Below are 20,035 nucleotides of genomic sequence, written 5' to 3' on the forward strand. Positions count from 1 at the left end.
GACAATAAGTGGAAATAATCAAATAACAAAGAAGATACATAAACATTGGCAAATAATTTGGGCTGTAGCCAGAATCAGAAGATGTTGGAAAATACTTTACAGAAGCTTATACATTTAAAAGCTATTAACTGTGACTGATTAAAGGAATTTGCTACTTTAATTTTACTTAAGTTTCATGAACCTAGGGTAGAATTATAATAAATGTGAAGAGAAAGTATGGAATATGCTTTTCTGTTGTTTTTTTTATTCAGCTAAGCATACATTTTTTAAGACAAAATCATTCAGGAAAAACAAAACAAAACAAAGACAAAAACCTCTGTTGATGTCACAACACAAACCAAACATAGCAGAGTTTCCCTGCTGATAACAAATCCTGACTTTTTATTTTGGCATGGAGACGTTACAGAAACTCACAGACTTAAAATATATATACAATCAAAGATTCTAAGTGCTTATTTGGGAAATATCATTGGAATAAGGAGTTATAAAACCGTGAATGGCTTCCATAATGCAATTTACTAAATCAGTCTTGGTTCTCACAAACTAGAGTACTCTCATCCTTTGACAGTTGAAAATATATATAATCTATATTTTTACAGTGAGCGACCCACAGTTAATTTTCTTCATTGGTGGGATTGGCAAAGTTTTCACTGTCTTCAGCTGGCATGCTCTGCCCCCGTTGGCTTGGAATAGCAGGAAGCACTCGGTTTGTCCGCAGAGGTCCTCCAGATAGAACTGGGGAGAAAGAACAGAATGAAAGCCTTTCAAGGTTTGCTTCTCTCAGAGTCCCAGGAGGAATGGTGTTGGGAGAATGATGTTATCTCTAAAGGAGTGGAGGCATTTCTACGGAGCTTGTCTTGGTGAGAGCTCAGCTGCAGGAAAAAGTTGTGTCTGTATCTACTCAGGCTTATCACATGTCATCAGGATGTCAAATACGCACAAATACAAGACGGGGCCAAGTTTGATCAAAACATGATTGGACTATGCTTGCCTGGCACAGCTCTCTTTTCCTGGGGTGGAGTAGCTGTTGATGGCCAAGTCAGCACAGTGCTCTAAATGAGCCCCAAGACATCTGTACTGCCTTTTTATGCGATCCTCAAAAGGCAATTGAGTTTCTTTTAGGAAAAGCCCTGTGTACCTTCGCATTTCTTTTTCATAGAGCTAAAGTTGATCAAAGATCTTTATCTTCCCTTCTCTCCTTAAATTTAATTGTGAAGAGCAAAGCTCCTGGGCTCTGCCTATGAAAATCCCCTCTCTGGCTTCTCCAAACCCCACCAGGATTCAAGGCTGAGAAACTACTTCATTAGATAACTTTGTGAGTCATTTCTGCTTAAAGACAGGGTCGGGCTTGAATTTCATCAGTGATTGAATTCACACCATCCCAAACTCTCACTTTATACAAATCAGTAAAAGCAGAGGAATGGATCTGTTAAGGAAGAGATTTTGTTTTTTGCTACTAATTCCTTGTGTGAGTTTGGAAATAAATCTCCATCTCTCCCTTTCCTTATTTGCAAAATGACAGGGTTATACTAAGACCCTGTGATTCACTGTTTTTACCTAAGAAATCCTAGAACTCTTGATTGGTCCCTTCCACACTACAGCCTGGGGCTGAAAAGACATACTGGGTATTTATTCTGTGCAAACAGTTGCCAGTGTTTTCCATATATTACCTATATTGGATGTATAAATATATTTCCATATATTACCATGTAATCCTTCAAACAACCTTTTTAGGCTGGCACTGTTCTTATAGGCTAAGGGAGGAAACTGAAGGTTAAGAAACTTGTCTGAAACCAGGCAGCTCCTAAATCATTCAACCTCTGCAATTAAGGGGGTATGGAGAGAGAGAGAGAGAGAGAGAGAGAGAGAATGAGAGAGTATGTGCATGCTTGCATACATGTTATAAATGACAGGGCTGGGATAGAAAGAGAAGGATGGAAGGAAATTAGAATCCAGTAAGAATTGCTTGTTTCCATGAGGCAGCTGACTCAGTGTCTTATAGTTTTGCTCCTGGCTCTGCTACTTACTACCCAAGTAATGCTGGGCAAATCATGCAACCTCTGTGAGATCAGTTTTCTCATCTGTACAATGGAAATAATAATAAAATCTGCCTCCTAGCACAGATATGAGGATATGCAAACTCGGAATTTCTGGGTGTGGAGCCCAGAAATCTACTTTATAACAATCACCCCAGGTAATACTTGAAGTACACTCAAACTTAAAGATCACTGACTAATAGAATATATTTAATATTTTATGTTGTGAGAAATTTTTGTACAAAATATTATTTAATAAATCAATAATGTCAAAAGTAACATGGGTGAACAGCATCTACATAATTATTCCTTTCCGTTTAGGGATGCATAGCCTCTGAGTAGAGGGATGACACATATTTGTACCTGTTCATCATAGTCAGGAAACCAACGTCAAAAGACCAATCTTAAGAGAAAAAATTTTAAAGCACTTTCTTACACACATTAAATAGAACATAACAAAATAAACATTGGTTATTGTTTTTATAATCCAAACACAAAAATTCCTCAAGGGAGGGAGTATTTTTTTTTTTTACCCTAAACAAGCATTACCAAGTTGGACAAAACTTTAAAGACTGTCTCTATTCTATTTTCCTGTAATTTACAAGTTTTGGCGCCTGATGTTCCCTTGAAAAATGAAAGTAAACTGAAATAACAGTTAGTTGTGTCTAGACATGTTAACTTGCAAAGGAAGCTGAAGAAGATTCATAATACTTACATTTTTGGTCTGGTAGGGGAGCTAGGTTGTTCCGGGTGAAAGGAAGATCCCTGATCTGGGGTCTATTTGGGGAGACATGCTGAAAATTTTGTCCTAGGGACAAACAAAATTGTGTCAATTATCTGAGCATAACCAAGTGCAAATTATAAAATCCAGTGGATAAGAGAATCATAAAGTTGTTAGAGATCACTCAGTTTAAGATGCTAACAACAACAAAAATCATAATAGCTACACTTCTTTGAGTTTCTATTATATACCAGTCACTGTTTTAATGAAATAAAAAGACATCGGAAGTCATTTCTTGAATAAATGAGTTGAAATAAAATTTTATAAACAAGCACAGTTGGCCACTCACTCTATAAAACTTAAAAGTTTGAGGGATGCCTGGGTGGCTCAGGGGCTGAGCATCTGCCTTCGGCTCAGGGCATGATCCCGGAGTTCGGAATCGAGTCCCACATCGGGCTCCCTGCAAGGAGCCTGCTTCTCCCTCTGCCTGTGTCTCTATCTTCTCTCTGTGTCTCTCATGAATAAATAAAATCTTTAAAAAAACCAACTTAAAAGTTTGAAAAAGTAAAATAGGGTATACAATAAAATATATCAGTCAAATCTGTGGTGAATGACACATAAGTAGGATATATTCTTCTCGATCAGTGTTTTTCAATGCTGGTTGCACATAGGAATTGAATTATCTCAGGAGTTTAAAAAAAACACTGTAGCCCAGCCAAACTCCAGATCAATTAAAAGAGAATCTCTGGGGCTGGAATAGGGCATCAGATTTTTATCACTTCCCAAGGTATTCTAATGTGCTGTAGGATTGAGTATCATTGACCTAGAAGATGGGATCTGGGTGAAGTCACCTGGCATGTGGCTATTCTCTAATTTAGGCTATAAGCAGTGCTATGCTGGAGCCATGTGTACTGGCTCTTGGGAACTGATGGTTAAAATTTCAGGAATTTAGTGAGCTCTTGACATCACAGTGGTGGCTTGGCGTCGGTCATAGAAGTATTTACACCATGGAAATCAGCAAGCACTGAGTCAGCTGTTAAATATTTATCAATATACCACCAATTACAAGAGATAGACCTAAATGTCTGAAAATAGAAAGGAATACCCAAGTTATTTATGTCCCTTTAAATAGTTGACCATTTGGTCAACTCCTGGGACAGGAGTAGACTTGTCTGCCAACTTGGGTAAGAGATGCTCCCTCTCTAAACCTCAATTTCCTGAAATACAAAATGGTGAAAGTAATTGTATCTGTCCTTTTCACTTGTCATAAAAATTAAATAAGAGACCAAATGTAAAGCATTTAGCTTACAAGGTGAACACCTAATAAACATTAGTTATTATGACAGTTTTATTCTGTGGAGTGTTTAACACAATCTCCCGGAGAGTGGGGAAAGTATTCATTTGATCTTTTGCCTCATAATTTTGTAAGAATCAGAACAACTATAGGAACTGCTGATAGGCTTAATTCTTCTGCTTGGGCCAGACAGTCCTTAGAATAAGGGAGAAAAAAAGATTAGCCAAGATCCACTGTCTATCTGCATAGGGGCATTATAAGGGCAGCCCTCTGAGCATTGCCATTTGATGAAAATTGAGCAAAATTTACAGTCTCTCTGGTGGATATTATGTTTTTATTCCTTTGTATTCTAAAGGTCAAATAACCTCATAAGCTACTATTTAAAAAGAAAACATCCCTGAGTAGAATAACAGTAAGTAATTACAGTAAGTACCCATATCAACTCATACCTTATTTATCCATGAACATTTGAGCAGAAATTTGCAAAACCAAGAAATGAGATAATGATAATTATGGCTAAAGTTTACTGAGAACTTACTATTGTAGGGACTGGGCTGGATGCTATGGGCATAATTTCATTTAATCTTAACAATCACTTTTCCTTGTGACATAGATGCCATTATCATCCACATTATGCAAATGAAGACACTGGCTTGGAAGAGTTCTCAAATGTGCTCAAGGTTACATAATGGAAAGTGACAGAGCTTGGGCTCCAACTTTGGTCTGACATAAAACTCATCCTGCCTCCCTAGCAGTCAAAGCAATTTTGACAAGATGAGACATGGGCAGAAAGGGGTGGGCGGTGATTTGGGAGATGGGAGGAGAGCCCAACTTCATTCTGCACTGGCATTGGGCTCAGTTTTGAAGGACAAGGTGGATCTGTGCGCAGCCCAAAGCTCTGTTATGTGTGCTGCAGGCATCTCAGGGAGCGTCAGCCCATCAGGATAGGATCAAGGACCACTGTCCTAGATTCAAAGGTGGAAGGGTTTTCACAGTTTAACAATGGAATTCAGTCAAGCAATTAAATAAATTCAGCATTCATCTATTGTGTATCACCGTATTCCTGAGCCTAGAGCGCAAAGAGGACAAGGCAAGGTGCTCAGGAAGGGATAACTGTATGTTGGAGGAAAAACAGGTTAACTTCTATTTTGAAGCCTAAGAGCAGTGGTGTGAGGGTATCACATAGGAAAGGGATGTGGAGAGGTGTGTCTTGAATCCCACAGCACTCGAACTTCTGCTTCATCACTTCCTGCCCAGCTCTGTGACCTTAAGCAGGTGGTATAATCTCTCTATGCCTCAATTTCCTCATTTCCAGAATAGGGATTAAAAACTCCTCTCCAGCAGTGCTGGCAAAAGGGAAGTACGCACTTTGTTATCTGCCTCACAGGAGGCTCAGCAAGGTGGAGCCATTCTATGGTTCACAGTAAAAAAGAGTCTCAGCTCCTAGAGAAGTCAGGGGGACTTCCAGGCAAGGTGGCTTTTGAGCTGGTTCTCAAAAGATTGTACAAATCTGCCAAGCACACAATGGACAGAAGGTAAAAATAACACGGGCACTGATGCCATAGAGCGAAAGGTATGGGGTGTTGGGGCCCTGAGACATATTCAAGGAAGTGTTCAAGGGGATGGGGGAAAGGATTGGAGATGTAAGGCCCAGATGCTGAGAATGGAGCCCAGCCATGTGGGAGCATTTTGAGGCCCAGCCATGTGGGAGCATTTTGTTTATCAGCTCAGGAGTCTGGTCTTTGTCCTGGAAAAGATGTAGCACCTCTGATGAGTTTAATCAGAGGGGTCACAGGATCAGACCTACACAGGAAGAAGAGCACATTGCTGCTGGGATAGTCTAGCAAATTGGGGAGAAGGGAGTTCTCTCTTGAGGAAGAAGGGAAGCGAGCACTTTCTTACTTTTGTGATGGCTTGAAAATAACCAGGCTGGTTGCAAACACCACAGAGCTTTCTGTTCCATTTTCTCTGAAAGCTGCTCGCAATGAATTAAGCTGATGTGCTCCAAATTTCCTCATTAGGTTAAGTGCCTCATCCCGCATCTCTCCATCTAGCCCACTGACAGGTCTCAATGAATGTTAAGCAATAATCATTACGGCTAAATGTTCAGGGTTGCTGATGTAAGCACAGGATATTGGCTGCCAGGAATTCAAACAGTAGTACTGCTAGCCCTATTATTTCTACTAAACCCAGGGCAGGAAAAGAGAAAATCCACTGCTAAAGGGACTATCCAAGTTCAGACCAGCAGTGCTGTGGTATGATTTGCAGTATCTAATTGCTTTACCGTATTATACTTCCATATCAAATATGGGCGCTCAATCTAGAAATCTGCTAGACTAACAACTTAAACCACTTAAGTGAACCCTCCTAATTGTAGTCCAGAAGCCTCAGTAGTTCTAAAAACATTTCAAATTGGGTTAAAAATGTCCACAAAAATAAAATCTATAAGGCAGGGAAATCTTTTTGTTTTGGGAAGGACAATGTCATTTCTAAGAAAATTGCAGTGTGGGTAATTGGTAAGTATACTAACAAACTTGACTTTGAGATTTAAGGAGAGAAACACATTGCCACAGTGATACCTTGCTATTTAGGGGATGTGGGTTGGAGTGCTGAGAATGTCACTAATTAGTTGTAAGACTTTGAGTAAACCATTTTAACTATTCTAGGCCATGTGAATTATAACTGAAAAGGGCCTCATGAGACATAATGGCCCCAGCCTCTGCATGAGTAAGAAACTGGCTCAGAGAGACGACATGTCTTGCTTTATCAATCAGGGCTCATCCAAGAAAAAAAGAGACCTCTCTTGGTCTTTCAAACAGAGGGAATTCCCTGCATATATTTGTGATAGAAAAGCTAAGAAGCCAAAACTAAGAGAGAGTAGGACAATCCAGAGATTAGCTGTTGCAAAAAAAAAAAAAAAAAAAAAAAAGGCAACCACCCCTAGGCTGGAGAGATAAGAGGAAGAGATGGTGTTATGAAGGCCTACAAGCTAGTAAAAGCCAGAGCCACAGTGAGCAGCTGTGTGAAAAAGTGGGAGGAGTTAGAAGCACTGTTGGGGCTTCCAGAAGAAGCAGAGGGACACTGTGTACAACTACACAGCTTTCCTTCGTTCTCCTACTCTTCCTCTTCTGCCAAGTGCCTCCTGGTACTTGGCCTAAAGTACCTGGAAGCAGCTGCAAGGGAGCCTAAGAAGTGTCGTTTCCTTAGAGACAGAATGGACCTGGGGGGAAAAGAGGAGATGTGAGAGCAAGCAAGCAGTTGACTAGCAACAGGTACTTAAATTTCGTCTTTAAAGCAAGGTCACTTCTAGTTTCTGTCTAAAGCATACAGCCTGGCACATGGTTCTTTAAAAAAAAAAAACAAAACTTTTGTATGTGTATAACATTGTGTTCGAACCACTGTTCTAAGTACTCTGCATGTATCACCTCTTTAAATCTTAACGGCAACTCACAATCCTATGAGTTAGATATTTCCTCTCAGTTTTTTTTTCAGGTGAAGAAACAAAAACCCAGAGAGATTAAGCAACAGCAAATAAGTGGGAGAGCCAGAATCTGAATCCCGGTGTCTTAACCGCTGGATGATTCTGCGTCTTGACAGATTCCAAAGACCCTCTAACCATTTAATGAATGACTGGATTGCTAAAGTCCTCTCTATTTAAAGACCCTATAATCTTGTATCTAAACATGAGAAGAAAGTTGCTTTATAGTCAGTTGCAGAATCATTCGAGCAAATCTATATCTTTAAAAAGTTCATTTATAGGCTGAAGATTCTTGGGAGATTTATCTTATCACAACTCAGTTGCCTAGGATGGCTCCTAGTTATTATCAGCGCTTAAAAACATTGGTTGGAAAAAGAAATGCTTTGATGTGCCACAGCTAATTATTCAAGGTTTTCTTGGAGAATTTTGCTTCTTCTTTTCTGCCACCCCAGGACTGACTATTCAAATTATTTCACTGGCAAATGAAGCAAAATTTCAAATGAAGCAAGTTTATTGAGTTTCCTTTTATTTCCAGTAATATAGCAAGTTTAGATGGTTCCAGTGACAGAGCGTACTAGTTCTTCATCCAATATCTACTCTCTTAGAAACAAAAATTCTTCTCTCTTAGAAACAAAAATTCAATTTTTGAGGGACAGCTATGTGCTGAGATTTAAAATACTACAATTCACAGTCTCCCTTGTAGTGAGGCATGACCTTGTGACTAGAGTTCTGGCCAATGAGGTGTAAGAGAGACATGGGTACTTAGTGGAGATGACATCTTAATGGGAGCTGACTCAGCTGGGGCATATCCATTTTTTTGGCCTCTCTGTGCTCCTTTCCTCCTTGTCTGTTAGCCATAATGCACTGTGAACTAAGCTGAACAATGTTATCATATGGTGAGCTGTGGAGCACACAAATGGAAGGAACCTAAGTCTTTGGTGATGCTGGAGCTACCAAGCACCTGGGAACTACCTACTTCAGACTTCTTTCCTACAGCAGCACTGAATTTCAATGTTGTTTGAGCCATTGTTGCTTTGCTTTCTGTCATAGGCAGCTGAACTCAGTCGTAACTGATGGAGAAGAGACAGACTAAGACTGTCTTGGGAAAAGAAAAAGAAGGAGATTTTCACAAATTTCAAAAGATTTTCAGAAGAGAAGGTATTAGCCAGGACAGGACCAAATCCAGAAAGAAGACTGCTTTGAGGCCCTGGAGGCCACTAAAATTAAAAAAAAAAAAAAAAAAGAAGATTAATATCTTTCCTTCCTTTATCCTTCTGTTGAATAAAAGCAAAAACACTACCTATGCCACTGACCACACACTTTAGTGCTTTGCGGGGGAAGTAAATGTTGGGTGGAGTTATTCTCAGACACCGGGAAATAGCCTTCCTGTGCTTATCCATATTTATCCTGTGCTTAAATACATATAAATTTATACGCGGGGAGCCATACTCACATGTTTCAGACACCAGGCAAACAGAAATGGGGGAAGAGAGCCAGATTCATGCTGTTTTAAACAGGAAGGAATACTCTACCTTTTCAAATACATATATTCCTCCTCCACTTCTTACCATACACATAGCTCTCTTGGTCTTTCATTCTGTGTTTGACAGAAATAGGGGTTCAAGATACATCATTCCCCCCCCCCTTAACCCTACCATAAGAAAAACAACAGAAACACATTGATCACAAACAACTGACATGACACAGAGAGACACTGGAAAGTGTTGTGGATGGCGTTGACCTGGGGACCGTGATGTCCAACTGGCGTCAAGGGGGCTGTGGTTATTCCTAACCAGTCCATTATTACCAAGTAGAATTTGGGTTCAGTGCTGCCAGGAGTTTTAATTTCTCAAGAGAAGCTGAATCTTCCATTTTTTTGTAAAACTTCATGATTTTTAAATATTAGCAATTAACTCGCTTGAAGACAAAACAAGATACTATGGTAATGAACTGATTCTGGAAGCTGTTTTGTAACCTCTGTTTTAGAACAATAGTTCCCATTCTCTGGGGTGCATCAGAACTACCTGTGGGACATTTAAAAAATGAAAAACAAGTTTTAGTGTGATACATTTATTTAAAAAGGGGGAATCAGATACATATATATTGCTTGTATGTGTATAAAAACAAATTCTTTAGTGAGATACATTTATTTTAAATGGGAGATATTTGTTGGTGTATATATATTTCATGTGAGTGTGTGTGTGTGTGTACATACATGTGCATAAAACATCACTGGAAGAATAAATAAAAAATAACATCAGTAGATTTGGATGAGTGGCGGCGCTGTGTATCTGGGAGAAGAAACAGGAGGGAGAAATGTAGTGTAAGCCTTTGGAATGTGTGGAAACTCGAACCATTAATGTGTGAATATATTTCCTTCCTACGCATATACATAGAAGGCATTGCCATTCTCCTGTCTCCCTCACCAAGATTTTGTTTCGGTACGTTTGGAGTAGGGATTGAACACCTGATTTTAAAAACAAGCCATCACATAAACATTTTGACCCTTTCTCATATTGCCACTTACCCCGGTTAAGAATCTTTGCTACCGGAAATACCAATGTTCCTGCGCTAATCTGCCAGTCACTGCACATATTTGCTAGGTAGATGAGAAGGCACATACTTTAACTTGATGATTGCTTTCAGGGTGGAAAAGCCGAATGTTTCCACAGGCTGGAGATCTTGAATCCACTAGATTCAAGGGAAATAATGGGCCTTAATCATCCATTTTGTTCTGGCCCTGCCCTCTGGGCTACTGCCGCTCCAGTTCCTCATCTAGAACCCTATGAAACATTTCTCATACAGAGCCTGCCCAGAATGAGAGAAGGAAGCAATACCTGATGAAGGATTGTGTAGATGAGGAAGATGGGGCAGCCCCAAGCCCTCCTGGTGCCCAGACCTGCTGGTGAGCAATCTGTCCAGCAGCTTATCAGAAGAAGAAACAGTCCAAGCCTTGCAGAACACCTGGTTGGAATCACCTCTCCAGGGGTTATCTAGCAATGCTTGGCAGCCAGTTCTGTTATGCAGTAAGTCCTGCTCACTTCGGCTTTTCTGAGATCGCTGGGCCATATGATGGGTACCGGAGCTCAGGCCGGCATGGGAAGTGGCCCCCTGAGAAGCCGTCAGGAAGTTATTGCCCAGGGTGATGGGTGGGAGGCTCTGCGTTCTGATTGGTGGAAGCCCCTTATGGGCCACAGGCTTCTTTTCTGGCAAGAGATATTTTGAATTGTCTGAGGTCCGCTTCTTAAAGTCAATCATAGCCACCTGGTCACCAGGCTCTTCTTGGCAGTTGGTATCCACGATGCTGTCAAAGGTGGTGATGATGTCATCGACTTCCGAGGTGCGCTCTCCTCTAGGTCGGTCCCTGCTGGGATCCTTGTGATAGGCCCCCTGCTCTTCCTTTTTGTTTTTGCAGAAGATTTGGTTGAGCATGCTGAATCGTCCCTCCTTCTTCTGGGGTCTGCTGTTCTGGGAAGGAAGGGGTCGAGTAGGCTCTGTCCTATGGGAATATAAAATAACAAGGATGCTATGAGAGGATAGGAAATGGAGACGATCCCCAACCTCTCCCTCCCCTAAAATGACTTCCTTGTGTTCTATCTGCTTGAGAAGGTTGTCTGAGGTCATCCAAAGACACCCCAAAGCTGTCTCAAGTCAAAGGATGTAGAGGAACTTCCAACACCCTTTGTGACTCCCTTCCTTGCTATGGTCAACTCTTTGTCCAGGTAGACTATTTCTTAGATCCCTCTTGGCCCCACAGGAGCTGTCCTTTCAAAATTTACCTCTAGATAATCTATTTTCACCAAGGGTTTAGTAAACTAAACTAAAATAGCTTAAAACACTGTTCTCACTTCTCAAGGACAGTCAGTAGGCCTGTAAGTTTTATTATGTCACAGAGATGAAGGCCAAGAGTGAGGTGAGGCTTCAACTAGAAGTAGGGTGGTGCTTGTAGAGGTGGGGGATGTGTGGTTTCAGGCTTTCTCTGAAAGAGATCCCAGCAGATCCCGGCAGAGCTCGGACATTATCTACGTCGGGAAGCCGGCCTATTTTTTGCTACTTGAATGTTCTTCACTTCCCTTTTAATTTTTACTAAATCTCCCATTGAAAAAAATGCTTTTAAAAAAAATTGTACTAAAGGAAACCAAGGGAAGAAGCTTCAGTCTGGGCTTCAGCTGCACAAGAGGAAGTGTGTATGCCAGAGATCGGGCGTGGCAGGGCAAGAAAAGCGAGCAGTGCCCAATGGGCAGGCAAATTCTAAAGAAATAAAGGTCAGCAGTTGTCCGGCTAGCTCCTCTTGTGTGGAGAGTTTCCCTGAGGCACCATTCTGTTTTTGTTCCTTGGAAAATTCTGTTATTCCCTTTTGAGGCCAAAATTGACTTTGCTTTCTGTGGTAACGAGTTAATGATGAAACCTGATGAAACCTGACCCATGTGCGCGTCCTAAAAGCCAGATTGCAACATTCCTCTTCGGAGTGAGATATTGTCATCTGTAATTTGAAAAACATCACCACTTGACGGCCTATAATTAATGTTGTTCTTCACAGGCCACACAGTGTGTAACTGAATAAGATTCAGTGATGTATTTCCGTGATGTATTTTTATCTTCCTTCTTTCACCTTTCAATAGGCTTTCTGAACTACTGAACACAACTTCTGAATCCCTGATACTACCAGAGAGCCCCAGGGGAATCTCTAACATTCTTTCAAGTTGACCTGTATAGGATATGCCCTGGTGTGATTTAATCCTACTTGAGTACTTCTACAATCTCTCATCCTTCTGTTACACATTGTGATTTAGGCCAGTGGGTTCTCAGAGTGTGGCCCATTGAACCCTGCAGGTGGGGCCCCTAACGGTGTTCAGCGGTTCCATGAGGTTAAAACTATATTAATAACAATAATATCAAGATGTCTTTTTCACTGTGCTGCTTTTTGCTCTAAGGGTACAATAGAGATAGTGGGGTGAATATGGCCCCTTGGTACAAATCACGATAGCAGCATCAATGGACTTACATTTAAAAAATTGTCATCTGACTTATTAATGCCCAGTAAATGTTATTAATTTTGTTAAATATTAACCTTTGAGTATACATTTTTTGACAAAACAGGAAATACTCATAAGCACTTCCACTATATAATGAGGGTTGACAGTTGTCTTCAGGCAAAACACTTGTGTAATTGTTTGAGTTGCCAGCTAACTCAGACATTTTTTTTCCCACAGAACACAATTTTTATGACTCACAGACAAACTATGGTAATTTGGTTAAAGTTAGATATTTGCAGAAATTTTCACGAAAATGAATAAAATAAACCTGTCATTTCAAGGTAAACAATTGACAGTAACTGCTGCCAATGACAAAAGTCCAGTTCTCAAGCAAAATTAAAAGTTTGAAAAACCTGTATACCATAAGCTTGACTACTTCCTGATACATAAAGGCTTTTCTGATAGGATCAGTGGTGATATTAGCAAATGCAATTTTAAGAAATTGTATAATGAGATGTGTCATTTGGAAAATATTCATAACTGAATGAACCAGTATTTTCCGAATGATTATGCACAGGTATGAAACTCATTTAAAGTGCAATAGACTGGGATGCCTGGGTGGCTCAGTGGTTGAGTGTCTGCCTTTGACTCAGGGCGTGATCCTGGAGTCCCAGGATCAAGTCCCACATCGGGCTCCGTACATGGAGCCTGCTTCTCCCTCTGCCTATGTCTCTGCCTCCTTTCTGTGTCTCTCATGAATAAATAAATAAAATCTTAAAAGAAATAAAGTGCAATAGACCAATTGATTTTAATACAACAGGGTAAAAAAAAGTTCATTGATATGCTGATAGTCCACATTGCAACTAACTTTTAGGAAATTAACACTTGTCAAGTTTTGGTGTAATATCAAAGGAAACGTATTCATAATAATCTGAAAATGTTACTGAAATATTCCCTTCTCCAACTACATGTCTATGCAAAGCAAGATTTTTTCAAACACTTCCATCAAAATAATGTATTGCAACAGACTGAATGCAAGAGCAGATGTGAGAATTCAGCTGTATTTATTGTAGTAGGTTCCTATGAAGATATCAAAGAGATTTGCAAAAATAATGTAGAGCTATGCTGTTCTTCTCATTACAACTTTTTTTGGTTTCAGAGAATAGGTTATTCTTAACTAAAACTATGGTACTTGTGTCAACATGTAAATGTCATGGGTTATTGTTGCTTTAAAGGAATAACTAATTAAATATTTTATTAAAATTTTGTTTTAACTTCTAATGCCATAAATATTGATAGGGGTAGCTCACATACACAGAAGCACTTTGGGTTTCGTGAGTTCTGAAAGTGTAAAACAGCACTGAGCATAAAAAGTTTGAGAATTGTTGATTATGGAAAAAAAGAAAAAAAGATTAAGAGAACATGGCATAAAGGGAAGAAGAAAAGAAGAAGAAAACAGAAAGCAGAAATGAAAGTCCAGTGGACGTTAGGCTGATGGATTTGGGCTCACTACTACCATTTTGCTCCACAAGGTAGAGAGAACATGTCCCATTAGATACACTAGACAACGGCAAACACAATATTAAGTTAGTGCTGGCTTTGTGTATCAGTAAGTTAAAGAATGTCAACTGATTTTATAAATTCCCTGAGAGGAAGAAAACAATGAGTGCCTCCTGGTACACTCACCTGCTCTCTTGGGAGAGGAGTCTGACGCAGGCTGCGTGGCCGCAGTACAGGGCGTAGGCCAGGGGTGTGCTCTCCTTGGTGTCTCGCAGGTTGCTGTCTATGCCCAGCTCCAACAGTGACTGCACACAGTCTGCCTTCCCTGCAGCTGCAGCCCAGTGCAGAGGGGTCCTGGGGCACCACAGGGGAACAACACAAGGGTCAGAGCACAGAAATGGCCCAGGTTGCTTAGCCAGTGACAGCTCCCACTCAAAGTCTGGGCCTGGCCTGCAAAACACGTTGCTATTTACACTGTGAAGGTGGTAAGTATTAGACGGGGCTTTGGGGGTGATGGTGGAGCCTCATTGGAGCCTGTCCTCTAAGCTCTAAGCATTCCTTGACCTTTTGCCTTCTCTGGACTTCCTGAGAATGTCCTAGAAGAGGAAGTAGTGGGGCAAAGGCTATGGATAATTTTAAGGCTCTTTATTCTTAGTGCCAAACTGTCTTCTAAGAACACTGACTCAATTTATCCACCTACCAGCTGTGTCCCTATTCCTTCCCTCAACTGAGTGTTATTATCACCTTTAAAAATCTCTGCCAATCTGGTAGGCAAAATGATACTCCAGTGTTGTTTTCTTTTGCATTTCTTTAATAGCAAGGCTGAACTTTTGAAATATATTTTTGCCATTGGAGTCTCCTCACTGAAATGACTCTTAATGCCGTCTCTTAATGCTATTTTTCTTTTAGATTGTTAGTGTTTCTTACTAATTTATATAGGCTCTTTAGAAATTAAAGGTATCGATCTTTTTGCAAATATTTTCTCTAATTTGTTACTTGACTTTTAATGTTTTAGTGATTTTCCATAAAAGTTTTTTAAAAATTACCACATTTAATTATCTCTTCACTTTTCTTTCATAATTTTATGTGTAGAAAGTCCTTCATCAGCCAGAAGGTAGATACATATTCATCAGTACCTAAGCCTTTATTAAATTGTAAAACCAGGATTTTCTCAGGAAAAGAAAGCAAGAGACTGGGAGAAAATACTGTAATTTGTAAATTGTCCTGGGAAAGGCTTGATCCTGAGGCAGGAAAGGAGGGCACGGAAAGCTCTTGGCTTTATGCTGGGGCCTCAACCTTGGGCAGAAAGAAGGGCAGCCAAGTAGTCTCTCAGGAGGCAGCTAAGGGGCTGCACAGATGAGGGCTCAGTTGGGGTTATCTGCCTTAATATTTGCAGAGTAGCCTTGTCCCCATTGTGGCCAGCACCCCGATGTATGGATTGTGTCTCTGGTCAATCAAGCATTCTTCTCCTCAGGTTACGCTATGGGCAGCAATTTGAGAACACTTACTAGGACCATGTCTTTTTTTTTCAATATAGTGATCAATCACGGTGCTTATTTGAATATGTGTCAGATGTGATTCATTCCACTCTCCTTGAGAGAGGTCTCCAGACAATATTTATTATGAAACAGGACGAGGCACCAGTCAGATTATGCCATCCTGTTGAGAGGATATATTGCCAATAAATTCAGTAGATGAAGGGCTGGACATCAATTTTGTCAGGTTTACTAACACATGACAACCCACTTTGGAGCAGTGTGAAATATTTCTTCACAACAATTGTGAAGACTGTTTTAATTCTTCTGACTACCAACATGGAAAAAAGAGGTCCAGAAGAACAGGAGGGAAACTTAAATTGTTTTGCAGAGAAACAAGGGGGAATATATGAGTAATTCTTAACTAGTATACATAGAGCCTTTGTGGACAATCTGTAGTATCCAATCTCAAATTATCTTGGCTATAATTCCTTTCTTTATCTTTAAAGATAAAGAAACACAGCAAACACAGCAGATTGGTTTCAGCTATCACAGTTCAGGGTTCAGGGGTAGGAGTTTATGATTCAAAGAAATTCATTAGAGATGGCTGAGGAGGTAGTCTCTGAATGGCAGAAAATGATGAGTATAAGCATGCGGCAATGGTTGAGGTATCCATAGCTAAGAAATGATTTATAGGACATGTAAACATTCCCTAGAGAATTCCCAGAACTATGTAGGGAGGAGAACTTGATAAAAGACTGTATTTCCTGAAGATGGAATGGGTTGGATATTAAAGTCAAGTCTGACTTCACGGGCTGATGAAACTTGGGATATTTACACTACTTCTGGGTTTAGTGTGCTGTGCCATCCATCTTAGGCTAATTTACACCATGTTTTGAACATCATAGATCTACAAAGTACTTTAATACCTAGGAGGACTAGGGCCCCCACATTTTCCCTCTACTCCTCTCTCTCTCTTTTTTACCATTGCCTTATTTTTCTTTCTTTCTTTGCTTTAAGTGCTTTCTCTCCACTAAGAAAGAAAAGATAGGAAATCAGTTACTACAAATTCTCAAAGCACTTACACCTATGAAAATTTTGAAGAATTCTACTACTAAGACAAGCTCACAGTTTCAGTGTAAAGGCACAGGTGCATGAAGCAGGAAACGTGAAACAAAACGGAGGACAGAATTTGTCAGTGCAGGCAACTGGTGAGCTGAGCTTTGGAGTAGGAACTAGATTCTTCTTGATTTACTTCAATTTGAACTCTCCTAGGACCTTATCTTCTGTATTTTTATTTTTCTCTCCCCTTGATCTTACTTCCTTCCCTGAGGCTTGTGGAACGGGATTTTCTTTGCTAAGTGTGTGATCATGCAGAATGGGAAACAGCCCATTCAGAGTTGGTTCTAAAAGTATTTTGAATTAGGCAAACTTTTCACCTGGCCTCCTTTTTAAAAATGTGTTGCTTTTTTTTTTTTTTTCTTACTCTTTTTGGATCATTCACCTTTTCTCTTCATGTAACTTTAGTCTTGCTACTGTCTTACCTGCTAAGGATCAACATCTGCTGTTAGGAAAAGGTCTACTTTCAAGGATCTATACTTTAATTTTAATTACAGTCATCAGGTTAACCATCTCCAGCTCCTGAGACTAATGAGCAACACAAGATTCTCCCCCTGTGTTATTAGGATTTCAGGTATCAGGGAGTAGGAGGTGCTTCTTGGAGTTTATCTAAAGTTAGGAATAATAGGTGGCTAATTTTGCACCTCAACAGAAGAGAGTTTAAAAAAAAAAACATACGTAGTGTGTAAGCCTTTTACTTATTTTCAATAGTCTTGTTTGTTGTTATATTATTCTTGTATTTCCATTGAATCAATGCCTAACCTAAACTAAGATTAGATATACAGTATAATTGAAAAACTCCAATAGTTGATTATGGGTGAAAAGCAATTTAGATGAAAAGTTCTATGTTTGGAAGACAAGGGTACAAGTCTTCCTCTAATTGCTAACTACCTCTGAGATAACTCTCTTCCCCTTTCTGAATCCACCCTCCTTTTCTATGCTGATATATTTTTAATGATTGGGTAAAAAACCTTGATAAAGTCATATCTAGTTCTGAATACAAAACCTCTATTATACTCTTGTCTGGATAACAAGAAATTGTTGACTTTATGATATAATCCAGGAATGAAGAAAAAAATAAGAGTTACTGTTAAGAATAAAAAGTGCGTATAGCAGGAAGTTGACATACAGAAAGCCTTCTGAGAATGTTTAGCAAAAAGTGGAAAATCTGACAATACTGTACAGTCACAGCGTGTCTCTCCATAACAATGATTTTTCCTGCCCTGACTAAAATAGAGTAGTTTTTATTGTCACAAGTACATGTGTAAACATTACTAGCAGTAAGGATATAGTCATATAGGATAACCCCTTAACCATGTTCTTTATCTTAAGACTAACTTTCGGAGAAGAGGTCTGGTAGTCCCCAACGCTTTTAGAGTCACCATGAGTACCTGTCATCCACATCCAGAGCCTGCAGGTTACATTCAGGCACTCTTGCTAACTCGTTAATAATGTCACTGAAGCCCGCTGCTGCAGCGATGTGCACGCACGTCTTCCCACTCTCGTCATCATAGTTGATTATGGACGGACCCTGGTGGTGGCTCAGGATGATCGAACACAGAATTCTATTTCCACTCTGGAGAAGAGGGGTCAAAGGAAGCTCGTTATGTACAGCCCAGGACTCCTCCCTGTCTATGCAGGTTGAGATAAAATACAAGGGGGAAAAAATCCAAAAGAGAAAAAGGAAGTAACCACATTTTATCAAACCCTCTGACAAATTCCCATTTGTCTCTTGTCACTGCAGGGATCTTTGTTTCCCAGAAGAGCTAAATTGTCTTCTATGATTAACCAACTAAGGAGGACTTAAGTTAAATACAGGTATAGTTGATCAACATTGGAGCTGGCACACACAGAGTTTACCTACACAGTAGCTTGCTGATCACATCTCTGTACTTTCCTTCCCTGACTGCTCCAGAGGCTGACCACTGAGAAGCTGAACTGAATTTTAATGTTAACAAAATGACCATGATAAGTACTCAGTGGTGGCATAATGATGAACAAGATGACCTGGTAATGGTCAAATGCCTATAAATTACATGAAATGTAATCTTCAAAAATCTTTGGTGACAGGAGATGGATCATAATTTAGTAGCTAATCAATAAAAAAATCAACAAATATGTGAAAGAAAGAACTTCAGACAACCACATAAACTGGGTCTATCTCTCTGTGTAGATCTGTAACAAACTTTTCATCTTATCTTTGAAAGGAGGCTTTTTTTTAAAAAAATTTTTATTTATTTATGATAGTCACAGAGAGAGAGAGAGAGGCAGAGACACAGGCAGAGGGAGAAGCAGGCTCCATGCACCGGGAGCCCGACGTGGGATTCGATCCTGGGTCTCCAGGATCGCGCCCTGGGCCAAAGGCAGGCGCCAAACCGCTGCGCCACCCAGGGATCCCAAAAGGAGGCTTTTCTATCTACACTCTGTCCCAGCCTTAAAAGCCACCAATTCTTCCCTGAATGCCCTATATCTCTTCAACTTGCCCAAATAGGTGAGTAAAATCTGTGTGTATTACTGGTGTGGAATATCTTTTATTGACCTGAAGGAAAACCCAACAAACCCCCCAAAACCATTGCATGAACATTTGCAATGTAAGATGGCAATAAATCTTTAGGAGTAAAAGAAATTCTCATTTTATAACACACAACAGGTAGTCTTATCTTTCAGATTCTCCTGATATCTCTGGGAAGATCATAAAACAATCCAAATAATCCACTAACATTTTAATTTTCTCAGTGAATCCACAGAGAGACCCTGTAACTCTATGCACTAGGACTCATGGGTGGAATGGAGGTCCCTCAGAGGCATGCAGAGCAAGTTAAGGAAATAGGAGAAGCAGGTTGTTGTTCTGGAAGCCGAGTGTTGGGCCACGTGCTAGGGTCAGAGACCTGGGCAAGATAGTTGGATTTTTACAAAGCTGCAATTCTGACATGCTTCAAATGCTGTTCAACAGCTACCTCCTGATACATTTTTCCATGTAAAATTTCCTGTTGGTCTTCTTCCCACTGTGTTACCCTGTTTATGTGACCCCAGGGTTGTGTTCTAGGACTTGAGTCAGTTTTACACAATTCCATGGAACAGCACTTATGTATTTCACCTTTCTTCTTCCTTTCCCTCCCTTGCCTCTGTTTGTACCCTTGGCTCTCTGGCTCTCCGGATTTCCCATTACTCAGCTTGCTGCTGGCTTCACAATGAGCCATTGCACAGTGAACCCTGGGGTGTGCTTCCAGGGCATGAGGGGACAGCAGCTGATACCAGTTCTGAAACCTCTTGCAGGACCAAGAGCCAGGAGCCCTCACAGCTCTCAACTTTGAGGTGTAGGAAGACTGCCGAGTGGGTGTTAAACATTACAACCAGGGCCAGATATAAAATGTCTGAGGCTCAGGACAAAATGAAAATGTGAGAGGGCCCCTATTTTTTTTAACATTCTATTTAT

The 20,035-nt window shown here is 40.2% G+C and overlaps 1 protein-coding gene across 4 annotated transcripts in view; it reads right to left on the bottom strand.

Annotated features, from left to right (window-relative positions):
• Window positions 1–222: 222 nt before the first annotated feature.
• ANKRD55 (ankyrin repeat domain 55) overlaps window positions 223–20,035 on the bottom strand; it is a 114,490-nt gene continuing 94,677 nt past the window's right edge. For 3 of the 4 annotated variants that reach the window (XM_077897852.1, XM_077897854.1, XM_077897851.1), the window contains exons 8-12: window positions 17,991–18,175; window positions 14,192–14,359; window positions 10,367–11,028; window positions 2,752–2,844; window positions 223–735 (exon numbers count right to left, since the gene is read on the bottom strand). In XM_077897852.1, coding sequence (XP_077753978.1) covers window positions 614–735; window positions 2,752–2,844; window positions 10,367–11,028; window positions 14,192–14,359; window positions 17,991–18,175 — 1,230 coding nt within the window. In that variant the 3' untranslated portion in view covers window positions 223–613. Of the gene's footprint in view, window positions 736–2,751; window positions 2,845–7,214; window positions 7,272–10,366; window positions 11,029–14,191; window positions 14,360–17,990; window positions 18,176–20,035 lie in introns of all 4 variants that reach the window. The other variant, XR_013379768.1, reaches the window with a different exon arrangement.

This window comes from Canis aureus, chromosome 5 (assembly GCF_053574225.1).
Source record: "Canis aureus isolate CA01 chromosome 5, VMU_Caureus_v.1.0, whole genome shotgun sequence".
Taxonomy (NCBI): Eukaryota; Metazoa; Chordata; class Mammalia; order Carnivora; family Canidae; genus Canis; species Canis aureus.